Genomic DNA, 12,717 nt, shown 5'->3' on the forward strand with positions numbered 1-12,717 from the left:
AAGCATGCACATTTAATGTAGTGGTATTTACTGACAAGAATAGATATTCATGCTTGAGGATTTTGTCCAATAAAATGTTAACCAGTAGTAAACTTCAAGCTAACTTCCTTTTTTTTTCTGTCTGGAATTGACATCCATCATAACTGATGAACCAGAGGCTCCAAGGTGTCCAAATTGCTCACCTGACAAACATATGCAATTATATATGGTGAACCAACACCTAAAGCAGTGATCGTGTGGAAAGGTAAAATGCAAACATACCGGGTAAGCAATATCAAAACCATTAGCGGCAGCCACTTTTCCCACACTAAATGAGATTGTAACCAGATCCAGATCCAATCAGGTAAGAATATTTGAAGGTTGAAAAATGGTCAAGTTATTTTAGGACACTATCTAAATGATTAGTTTAGCTGTTCACAGTTTCACTTTATTTATTATAGTTCACAATATATTAGCTAAACCACAAAACATTGGTACAGTAAAAATTGTATTACAGGGCCATAACTCTTATAAGCAATTGATTGACAATTTCAGTCTGGTGGAATCATATGCAGATCTTATTTTGCTGTTCACAGTTCCTATCTTTAACGTTTTTCAAGATAACTGCCAAAAAGTAAGGGCAAGAACTCCTATATGGAGTCAACAGGCAATTTCAGTCATTTTAATTTATTCATACTTCTTGTCTTGTAGATTATTTCAGCATTTTAGAAAGTTTCTTTATTTTCTGTAGTTTGTACGGCAATTGCCATAAACTGTGAAATTTGCTAAAAATGGACATTTCAGGGGCAACAACTACAAAATGGGTAGTCTGAATTTCTTCAATTTTCATAGTAGATAGATCTTGATCTGCTGATAATTTTCAATATCTAATTGTTTAACTTATTTCGTCCTTGATTGTTTTGAAAATAATACTCTATGATTGTAGACACCTATTTTTATCAGTTCACTTACAGAATTATTTCAAATTGTTATCATAATGGACTCTGAAAATGGTAAAAATGACCCAAATCTGATGCTTTAGGTAGTTCTTTTCTGATTTTCAAACTAAACAAGCAACTTTATTTGGAAAATGTTTAAAAAAGATTGTCAATGTGCAAGAATTTCAAAGATGCAGATGTTATAAACATAACAATTTTGCTCATGGCCTTACATGCAACTGATATATTTAAATGTCACAAACTAGATAAAGATTTTATAATATCATTTAAGAAAATTGCTGTAAGTCATACTGTATTTTCTTAAAACAGGAACTACTAATTTCTATCTGTTGTGCATCACAAACTAAGCTATCAAGGAAGGTAACTAGTTGACTAGCAATTAACTTCATTATTGATATCCAATATTGATTTACTGAATGAAGACTTCAGTAGAAAAATATATGGCATAGCAACATGTGTTTCTAGAAATGTATATAATGTAGATTATTGTTTAGCTAAATGCGAAAAAAAACCATTACCAATAAAATCTGTATATTTTTGAGAACTGAATCAACCATTTAAGGAACTTCTGCAGTAGTTAAAAAAAAATTGTTCACTTTCTGTGTTGGAGGTCATGTGTTTCAAACTGGGCTTCGTTTAACCAAACATGCTTAAACTAGTACTTGTTGCTTCTCTGCCAAGCATGAAAACACAAGCTGGCTCAGAATCAAAATAATGTGTCCTAAGGGTGAATTATCACCTTGGATCTTTCACAATAAGATCAATGAAAATTAGCTTCCCACAAAAAATACTCACTTCCACAAGAAAATAATATTTACACACCTATGTTATTTCTTCAAAGATTAACACTGACAGCTTATTCTTTTTATTTTCAATAAAGTTCTCTCCAAGCTCCATGTCCATTATCAAATGCATAACCAGTCACTTTTATACAGAAAGTTACTACAATCTAGGTTTTTTTTTTTGGTACTATCAATCTTTTAATTCATTTTTACCTATATACCTATAAACGATGGGATTTCCCCGATCATGTATCAAGACAAAGACAAATGTATATGAATACCTATACTGCACTGCAAGAACTGAATACATTAGTTAGCAAGCTAAATTATAAAACAAAAAAGTCCACATCACTTTCTTAAGATCTCAGACTTTCAGACATAACAACTTGTGTTACATCATTTCCGTAGAAATTAAAATGAATATATATATTGAATTTAGCTCAGCAGCTTATACTTACTTTTTCCATGTCCTAAAATAGCATTGCCATGAACAGTTAAAATAATAATGAAGTTTTAAAATGTAGCTGTCTTTGCAATTATGCCACTTTTTTGTATACAAAATAATCTTTTAGAAGCCAAATAATTCATTATTGCTTTTCTTATAAAAGATTTTAGTAATTTTTGATAGGTGTTTCATCATTATTCAAAAAATTCAACATGATATTAAAAACATAAAATGTAAGAATTTGTTTCAAATTTTAACTTTTTGGATTTAAGCGTCAAACAAAATTTGCAGACGAAATGTGCTTCTGCGTACACATTTTAATCCTGGTTTCTATAATGAGTTCATTAAGGTCTTACATAAGATTGGCTTTTACACTTAATCATACAGAAAATTTTGCCCAAATTTTTCAAATTCTCCACATAACTTTAAAAAGATTAACTCCACAAACTTTCCTTCTTTCAGTTAAAAATGAAAGTTACAATATGTATAAGGTCAATGAACAATAAATGGGCTATTCAACAGATTTTTGTGAAATTTTGTAAACTACTTGGATATGTTGAACTCTTACCTGTAATTTGAAAAATTAATTCATTTAACTGTTATACTTGCTAAACTATTATTGAATAAAAATCTTTAAAATGAGTAAATCTTCTTTGTCAACACCCAGTTCATAGATTTTTGATGCCAGATAATTTTTTTGTTTAATGAAGTAAATAAGCTTGTGAGCCAAGGCTCCGTGTTGAAGACTGTACTTTGACCTATAATGGTTTACTTTTATAAATTTTGACTTGGATGGAGAGTTGTCTCATTGGCACTCATACCACATCTTCTTATATCTATCATATTTCTATTTCAAAAGATATCCATTAATTTTATTTCAAAAAATAAAAAAAAATAAATGCATTATTTTTTTTTTTCAAGTTTAACATGCCGAAGTTAACGGCATATACAAAATCTGTGGCGAGACACTCTTATAGTACTCAACTTTTAAAAAATTATTGTTGAAGACTTTAGCAAATGTTAAGATGAAAAACTGTAATAAAACATTTGTTCCTTTATAGATATGTAAATTATTTCCTAGTATTTCATAAGAGTTTGTCTCAAGTACATCAACCAAAAATCTTTGCTTTATCAAAATAAAGACTAGAAACCATTTTATCACATTTCTGCCAATTATGTTATTTCTTTACATTTAAAAGCTTTTATTCATGTTTCATGAAATCAAATGCATATCAAATAATCTTTTTTTAAGTTTTTTAAATTCAAACAAAAGCTTTGTTAAGAGGTTAATCCATCACTAGTCATAATGAAGAAACATCACAATTATATTATTGTAAAATGTCGAGTAGGAGAAAATATACTGATGTTTCAATGTTCTAAGACAATTAAAAAGTTTAATGAATAATTCTCCATTATTCCAAAATATTAAACACCAAAAGATAATTACACCAAATGACAGCTTACTTTCATCAATTAAAAATATATATAAAAGGAATCAGTTTAATTTTAATTAATGTATATAATTTTTTTCTATTAAATCTTAAATATTTTAAGAAAACAATGTCAAACCCTAAATGAAACAACAAGCAAAGCATTGGACAGGCCAGAAACAGTAAACAAAAGCTAAAGGGACAAATGTACATTGTACATATATATGACTAGATGAGACCTGAAAATAAAGTTTAACATTATTCATTTCAAGAGAATCAATCACAAAAACAATTTAAAAACTTTCTATTGTATACTAACTCTTTCTTTAGTGTTGTGTTGAGACCTCAGGACAAAAGGTTTTACACACAGCATTATTGGAGCCATAAGCACACCTGCTACTAGTAAAATAGTTTGGATCATTTGCTACAAAACAAACACACATGCTTTAAACATTTTATACAAATAAGCAACTATGATTCCAATATTCATATGAATAATAGAATGTAACTTAATTATGTAAAATAAATACATCATAGCCATCATTATCTTAATAGCGAAATTAATAAAAAATAAAACTCTTGAGGAAATTTCAATATTTACAGTACATGTACTAATTAAAGAGAAATTTAATTTCAATGTATTATGTATCTGTCAAATGCCATAAAATAAGTATCACTAATTTTTTTCAGTCCCCTACCGACGAAGTCGAAGGGGACTTTAGGTTTGCAGTCCGTCTGTCTGTCTGTCCATCTGTCAGTCCAGCAAATCAGTTTTCCAGACTTTTTTTCTTCGTGCTTGAAGATATTGATTTGATATTTGGTTTATTGATTTTTCATGACAAGTTACAGGTTAAGTTCAATTCCACGATTTTAGCTTTTCTCTTTGTTCAGTTAAAGCCCTTTCCCTAGAATTAAATTTTTGATGAAGTTCTTTTTAATTAGTAGATTTCTGTTCAAAGGGAAATAACTCATTTCTTAAAAGATTTTTAAAAGACAAAATGACATTTTGGATTTTTGTCCTTTTCTTTGGTAAATTGTTTGAAGAATTTAGTGGTAGGTTTGTTTGTCATTCATGAAGATATTGATTTGATAATTAGTATATAGTTTTATCATGACAAGTTACAGATCAAGTTGGAAATTTGTTCTAGTCTGATAATTTTCTTCAGAGTTATGGTCTTTGGACATAGAAAATTCACTTAAATAATCAGTTTTCAACAGTTTTTTTCGTCATGCTTGAAGATTTTAACTTGATATTTTTATGTAGTTTACACCATGACAAGTTATAGATCAAGTTAGAATTTCATTCCATTACAATGAATTTGTAACCAGTAGGGGACTATGTATTGCCATGCAATACTCATAGAATGCTTGTTTATATACATATTTTTGTTATATCATAAAATCAGAAAATGACAATGATCTAGCAGGCAGGGCCTGAAAATGGCTGACAAACTGAGATGTACAGACAGTAATGTAACTTTATAGAAAATATCGTTGTCTATTGTTAGTAAGTTTCTATTAATCTAACTTAAGCAGAAAACTTAACATTGAAAATTGCTAATTAATTCAGTCACTGGACCATGTCCTAGGAGCAGGGACTCAAAATTGTGGTCAAACTGATATGAACTGATAGTAATGTGACTTCATACAAAACATCATTGATCTATCACAAGTAGATCCTATCAAACTAACTTAAGCAGAAAACTTAACATTGAAAATTGCTAATTTATTCAAAGTCACTGGACCATGACATAGGGGGCAGGGCCTCAAAATAGTCATCAAACTGATATGTACTGATGGTAATGCAACTTTATATTAAATATCAATGATCTATCACAAGCAGTTCCTATCAAACTAACTTAAGCAGACAACTAAACAATTGTTGACGATGTCGTAGTCAGAAAAGCTATCCCTATGTCTAGCTGTCTCAGGCGAGACAAAAACAGATTTTTTAATGAATTAAGTTTTGGCATTAAGTTTAATCTTTACATTTATGAGAGAGAGAGTGGTGGAATTGGTTCCTAAAATAATTTTTTGACAATAATTTGGGAAACTTGGAGGTTTTTTTTCAATGATCCGCTAACAACTGGGTTCTCTGTGTGAAACAATGTCAGACTTGGTCGCCTTTATTTATGTTGTCACACTATCAAAATTTTAGGTCAACAAGAAAATTTGATGCCATAATTAAATTTTGACGAATGAGAAACGGAGAACATGTGATCCTCACTAAAACTCAGAAAAAAAGATAAGTGATCACGACTGTTCCACTGCAATATGTTAACCAGATGTCTAAAGACATGATACATTTTAACAATAACATAATGACATCAGAACCAAATAGAAAATTTGATTGTCTTCTATCAATTGTTCTTTTGTTTTATTGGATAAGACCTCAATGAATTAGTCAATGTTTAAGCTGTCAAAAACAACATGTAATATAAATAGAGAATGTGTCCATGGGACACAGATGACGCCCCCGCTTGCATATAACGTTATAAAGGGACATAACTAGAGAACTGTAAAAGTGACACCACCCAAATCGAAAATTGATCTGTGTTTTATGGTAATAAACATTGTGTATAAGTTTCATATCATTTGGTTGAATCAAACTAAAGTTAGAGAAGGGAAACAAATTTTGGGACGTACAGACGGACAAGGGTAACACTTAATGCCCCCTTCGCCTAGTGGCGGGGGCATAATAAACTGGAATCTGATTTTCATAGCTGGTCAAGCTGAGGGATGTACAAACCTGGTTATCAAAGAACACAGTCTGTGAAGAACATGGTAGCTGATCAAGCTGAGGGATGTACAAACCTGGTTATCAAAGAACACAGTCTGTGAAGAACATGGTAGCTGGTGAAGCTGAGGGATGTACAAACCTGGTTATCAAAGAACACAGTCTGTGAAGAACATGGTAGCTGATCAAGCTGAGGGATGTACAAACCTGGTTATCAAAGAACACAGTCTGTGAAGAACATGGTAGCTGGTCAATCTGAGGGATGTACAAACCTGGTTATCAAAGAACACAGTCTGTGAAGAACATGGTAGCTGGTCAAGCTGAGGGATGTACAAACCTGGTTATCAAAGAACACAGTCTGTGAAGAACATGGTAGCTGGTCAAGCTGAGGAATGTACAAACCTGGTTATCAAAGAACACAATCTGTGAAGAACATGGTAGCTGGTCAAGCTGAGGGATGTACAAACCTGGTTATCAAAGAACACAGTCTGTGAAGAACATGGTAGCTGGTCAAGCTGAGGGATGTACAAACCTGGTTATCAAAGAACACAGTCTGTGAAGAACATGGTAGCTGGTCAAGCTGAGGGATGTACAAACCTGGTTATCAAAGAACACAGTCTGTGAAGAACATGGTAGCTGGTCAAGCTGAGGGATGTACAAACCTGGTTATCAAAGAACACAGTCTGTGAAGAACATGGTAGCTGGTCAAGCTGAGGGATGTACAAACCTGGTTATCAAAGAACACAGTCTGTGAAGAACATGGTAGCTGGTCAAGCTGAGGGATGTACAAACCTGGTTATCAAAGAACACAGTCTGTGAAGAACATGGTAGCTGGTCAAGCTGAGGGATGTACAAACCTGGTTATCAAAGAACACAGTCTGTGAAGAACATGGTAGCTGGTCAAGCTGAGGGATGTACAAACCTGGTTATCAAAGAACACAGTCTGTGAAGAACATGGTAGCTTCTCCAAATCTTTAGGATATTCTCTACATTCAAAAGTAGTTGTATTGGTCCCTGGTAAATTTCCTACTGGCTGATACTTCATCAAAAACATGTTGATAAAATCTAGATAAATTTAAAATGTGTTTTCAAAAATATTTGACAAATATATGTATAAGCCTTCTGACCTTTGACCTCATTTCATGTAACCATTTTCTTTACATTACTTTCTTTAATATACATAATAAACTGTTTCAATTTGTTTAAGTTCAGCCAGTACATCTTGAGAGCTTAGTCATACTTAAATCAACCAAACTATAACTTTTTTTTCATTTTAACTTTCAGAGCAAAAGCAAATCTATTGTTTAGTTTTCCTAAATGGGTATACTAATCCTGAGTTGCATCAACTATGCAAAACTTAATGTAGAATCTTTCAAATAATTGTTCCAGATGTTTTAAAACTGGTGAAAGCTAGTTATTTTATAGTCTTAAAACTACTTCAGATTTTGAAAGTCTTTATTTCATTATTCAGAAACCAACATTCAAATCTTCAAATAAAATATGTAAATTTTTTTTATTGGAAGACTTAAATGAAGAGATTTAATTATTAACGAAATATCGACATCATCATCAACACCCACGTCATCATCACAGAATTATTTGACTTTTCAATCTTTCTTTCTTTTTTTTTCTCTCCCTCTTCTCGTTTACCTCTAGCTTGTATCATATTCTATAAACTGTTTGCTTTACATGCATGTTCATTATACTATTATTGTATATATTTATATTGTATTATGGAGAAGACTTCATAAGTATGATTTACTTGTGTCTAAACCATTTGCTCTTATTTTGTTGATTGAAGATCTCTGGCAGTTTCTGCTAAATTATCCCAACTCCAGGCAATTTAGAATTTGACATTTAATATACACCCTTGTCTATTAATGAAACCCATATGGTGATTCTAGATATCTGCATTTGTTTGTGTTCTTGTCTCATTTATTAGTACCACACAATACCTTTGATTTACAAAACTCATCCAATCAGGCCAAAAACATTAAAGTGTGTTTTTCATAATCCGACCAACCCTATTCTTTATCACTCAGCATCATCAAGTCATTATATTATACTGGCTATTTTTGGAATTTGATTGGTTACCGTGACAGGGTAAATGAGCCCATATATATTGTGTGAACAAAAACGAAGATCAGAGTGGTAACTAATATTGAAATCAGGACACTTCAGTTTATTATAATTATTAATCAGGTTTAGTCACATGGGATATGGGCTCATAATCCCTCTAAAGATTCTGAATAGTGAATAACATATAATATTTACTTTAGATTGAAATAAACTTACGTATCAATAAGGAAGGAGCACACTGTGTACATTTCTGATTAAACAAGAACCATTTGTAGAACACTAGTCCAACCAAGTATCCAAACAAGCACAGTAAAAACAGCAATGCTGGAATGAATTCTACTAAAGCTTCTAAAGTTCGTTTGAAATATCTGTAACAAAAGATTTATCATGACTAAAAAGTATCCAAAAATGTAGTCCAAATAATTATGACATCTTGAAAGGCTATTTTAATTTTTTGCTGTGACGTCGTCCTTTCAAGACGTCATAATTATTTTGACTACCAAAAATGCTGAAAATATGTTGGTCCTCCAATACATAAATCAAAGCGCGAAAGCACTGTAAAGGCAGTTAATTACAGGTTGTGTGTATTTTTAGTCCAGTTATATCATTATCTTGCATAGTACATTGTACTTATCAGAGGTGGCTTTCAGTATTTAAGATTTAGAGTTCTCTAATGATATTGAACAAGTTTTATGAATGTCATATTCTGAGCACTATATGAAGGCGATTGTTCTCACTTGTTTATGAACTAGTGCATTATGTCCAGTTTGTACCTTTTTTATCTATGTTTATAGTCAAATACTGTTTAAAATAGTTTGGCATTTTCTTTTAAGTAATAAGTAAATGTTATCAACTGTATTTTATTCAACTTTGCAAATGTGGTTTGTTACTGGTAAGTACAATGTATGGATGATAGTTGTTTCATTGGCAATCATAACACATCTCCTTATTTATATAATGATCTATATTCAACGACCTCAGGTACAAAAAAAAATGTATGTAACTAAACTATGATGGGAAACCTTTGACTTCTTTCTTTAATATAAACTTTTGATTTGGTACCATAGAACTATGTAGAATAAATGTACATTGCAACATGTCAACTCTTTCAATGACAATACTTTTTTTAGAAACTATAACTCCAAGCAAAATTATATTTCCAAGTATAAAGTAATTTATGAATGAAACAAGAGTGCACACGCTGAAATGTCTCGCCTTCTTTACTAATCATTGATATTATGTTGATAGTCCTAAATATAAAGCTTTATTACAACTGTCACATAAACTTAACATTAACCAAGTAAACTAAACATTGACCAATGAACCAAGAAAATGAGGTCAAGGTCAGATGAACCATGCTAGGCAGGCATGTACAGCTAACAATTCTTCCATACAACAAATATAGTTGACCTATTGCTTATAGTTTAAGAAAAACAGACCAAAACACAAAAACTTAAAACTGAGCAATGAACCTTGAAAATGAGGTCAAGGTAAAAAAAAACCTGCGTGACTGACATATAGATCATAAAATATTTCCATACACCAAATATAGTTGAACTATTGCATATAGTATTAGAAAAAAAGACAAAACTCAAAAACTTAACTTTGACCACTGAACCGTGAAAATGAGGTCAAGGTCAGATGACACCTGCCAGCTAGACATGTACACCTTACAATCATTCCATACACCAAATATAGTAGACCTATTGCATACAGTATAAGAAAAACAGACCAAAACACAAAAACTTAACTATAACCACTGAACCATGAAAATGAGGTCAAGATCAGATGACACCTGCCAGTTGGACATGTACACCTTACAGTCCTTCCATACACCGAATATACTAGACCTATTGCTTATAGTATCTGAGATATGGACTTGACCACCAAAACTTAACCTTGTTCACTGATCCATGAAATGAGGTCGAGGTCAAGTGAAAACTGTCTGACGGGCATGAGGACCTTGCAAGGTATGCACATACCAAATATAGTTATCCTATTACTTATAATAAGAGAGAATTCAACATTACAAAAAATCTTAACTTTTTTTTCAAGTAGTCACTGAACCATGAAAATGAGGTCAAGGACATTGGACATGTGACTGACGGAAACTTCGTAACATGAGGCATCCATATACAAAGTATGAAGCATCCAGACCTTCCACCTTCTAAAATATAAAGCTTTTAAGAAGTTAGCTAACGCCGCCGCCGGATCACTATCCCTATGTCGAGCTTTCTGCGACAAAAGTCAAAGGCTCGACAAAAAGGAGTTCTTAATTAAGTAATAAACTGATTCGCTGAGCGCAGCTGGATACATCCACAGAGGTCCAACCCTGAACAGTTGGGGCAAAAATGGACACAATATTCAAGCTTGATACAGGTCTGTATTTGGATTGTAATTAAATATTTGACATATTATAGTTTCTGAATAAATGTAGTCAAAGAACTTGAAATCGGTTATATGAATTGAATTTATATTCAATTAAAGATTTCTTGCTGTTGTGCAATACACTGTGCTGTTGCGCAATACTTAATAAATCTGTTGCCAGACTATAAACAAATAAAGTTCAATTTCTTCTCAATGCCATATTTGAAATTTATGAAAATCAATAGGGAGATTACATCAATAGCTATAAATAATTCACCAAAGTTTCATGCGAACTGCTTAAAGCATTTTTGAGTTGTCCAAAAACTGGAAAATCCACCCCTTTTTAATGAATAAAACCCCATAACTCAGAAATGTAAAATCTAAAATTTCTAAAATTCTAAAGGGAGCTTACGGATTGATAATTTAGTCTTAGATGCAAGATTTTTTTATCAGTTGTTTGTGGCTTTGAACTAGCTGTCAGTAAATGCGAGTACTCTCAGATCTGTACTTAGTGTCTTTTTGTTGTTTGGATGTACAACTACCCGGCCACGTCCACTTGTATTTGTATTTATCCATCTGATGAGTTAAGCCTCTTTCAACTGATTTTTATAGTTCGCTCTTATATTGTACTGTTACACCACTGTCCCAGGTTAGGGGGTGGGTTGGGATCCAGCAAACATGTTAAACCCCGCCACATTCTGTATGTACATGTATGTGCCTGTCCCAAGTCAGGAGCCTGTAATTCAGTGGTTGTCGTTTGTTTATGTGTTGCATATTTGTTATTCGTTCATTTTTTGTACATAAATTAGGCCGTTAGTTTTCTTGTTTGAATTGTTTTATATTGTCATTTCGGGGCCTTTTATAGCTCACTGTGCGGTATGGGCTTTGCTCATTGTTGAAGGCCGTACTGTGACCTATAGCTGTTAATTTCTGTGTCATTTGGTCTCTTGTGGAGAGTTGTCTCATTGGCAATCATACCACATCTTCTTTTTTATATTTACATCAACAGATATAAACAATTCACCAAAGTCAAGGTGAGACAACAAAACTTAGTTGTAAGATCTCTGAAATTTTTTACACGGTACAAGTTTTTCTAATTGTTGGAGATTGTATGGTGACAGTAACACCTGTAACTGCTTAACCCATTTCTTATGCACTTTGGTTCGATAAACTCACTGAATATCATACCACATCTCCTTATTTTTATATGCATTACAATTTACATGTGCATGTAATTGTAAATAATATTTATATATATATATCAGAACAAACTTCATTGCGTCACTTTTATTTATGCATCCTTTGGCACAATACAAGTTCTAAAATTACACAACATAAAACAACTAAATGTTATTTCAGATGAAAGTTTTGTTTCAGTTCCATTCATAGGATTTATTAGAATTTTGTATGTTTTGCCGAGTCCAATAATTAGCTCTATGTGCACGTGTTAATTGGAGACTTTTCTATCCCGTATAAGAGTTTTGGAACTAATTCTGTTTCTTTTTTTGAAAAAAGTGAGCAAACAAATCTTGCACATTTAAACCTTTGTCTGCCATCACACTGTCACCTGGATCACATAATTGAACTATTCTACATCTTTCAACTATTTCACAGTCACTGGTACAACCAACATATGCATTAGAGACATAGTTGACTAAACCACCAGGTGTCGAACATACAAGTATTTTCAGTGTTTCTGTTTTTATATGATGAAAAGGTTGCCTGAGCTCTAGGAGCTTTACGTTTTATCACGGGATATTCTGTGCTGTCAATAATAATCCAAGTTGTAGGAAACTTTAATTCTAAGTTGGATGGCGAAAAATACCTGACTAAACCACTAAATGGCCAAGTGTTAGCCTCACGCCACTGTTTAGACATAAAAACAATCCATGTTTACACAATATTCTTAACACTAGTTTCAATCTAGAATCTAGACAGT

The 12,717-nt window shown here is 32.2% G+C and overlaps 1 protein-coding gene across 8 annotated transcripts in view; it reads right to left on the reverse strand.

The window, feature by feature from the left end:
- Positions 1-12,717, reverse strand: part of LOC127708655 (V-type proton ATPase 116 kDa subunit a 1-like) — a 48,179-nt gene that overhangs the window by 15,047 nt on the left and 20,415 nt on the right. For 4 of the 8 annotated variants that reach the window (XM_052213734.1, XM_052213731.1, XM_052213730.1 and 1 more), the window contains exons 14-17: positions 8,628-8,779; positions 7,255-7,397; positions 3,915-4,019; positions 2,179-2,190 (exon numbers count right to left, since the gene is read on the reverse strand). In XM_052213734.1, the coding sequence (XP_052069694.1) occupies positions 2,179-2,190; positions 3,915-4,019; positions 7,255-7,397; positions 8,628-8,779 (412 nt within the window). The remainder of the gene's footprint in view (positions 1-2,178; positions 2,191-3,914; positions 4,020-7,254; positions 7,398-8,627; positions 8,780-12,717) is intronic. The other 4 variants (XM_052213735.1, XM_052213733.1, XM_052213732.1 and 1 more) reach the window with 1 other exon arrangement.

This window comes from Mytilus californianus, unplaced genomic scaffold (genome assembly GCF_021869535.1).
Source record: "Mytilus californianus isolate M0D057914Y unplaced genomic scaffold, xbMytCali1.0.p SCAF_7, whole genome shotgun sequence".
In the NCBI taxonomy this organism is placed as follows: Eukaryota; Metazoa; Mollusca; class Bivalvia; order Mytilida; family Mytilidae; genus Mytilus; species Mytilus californianus.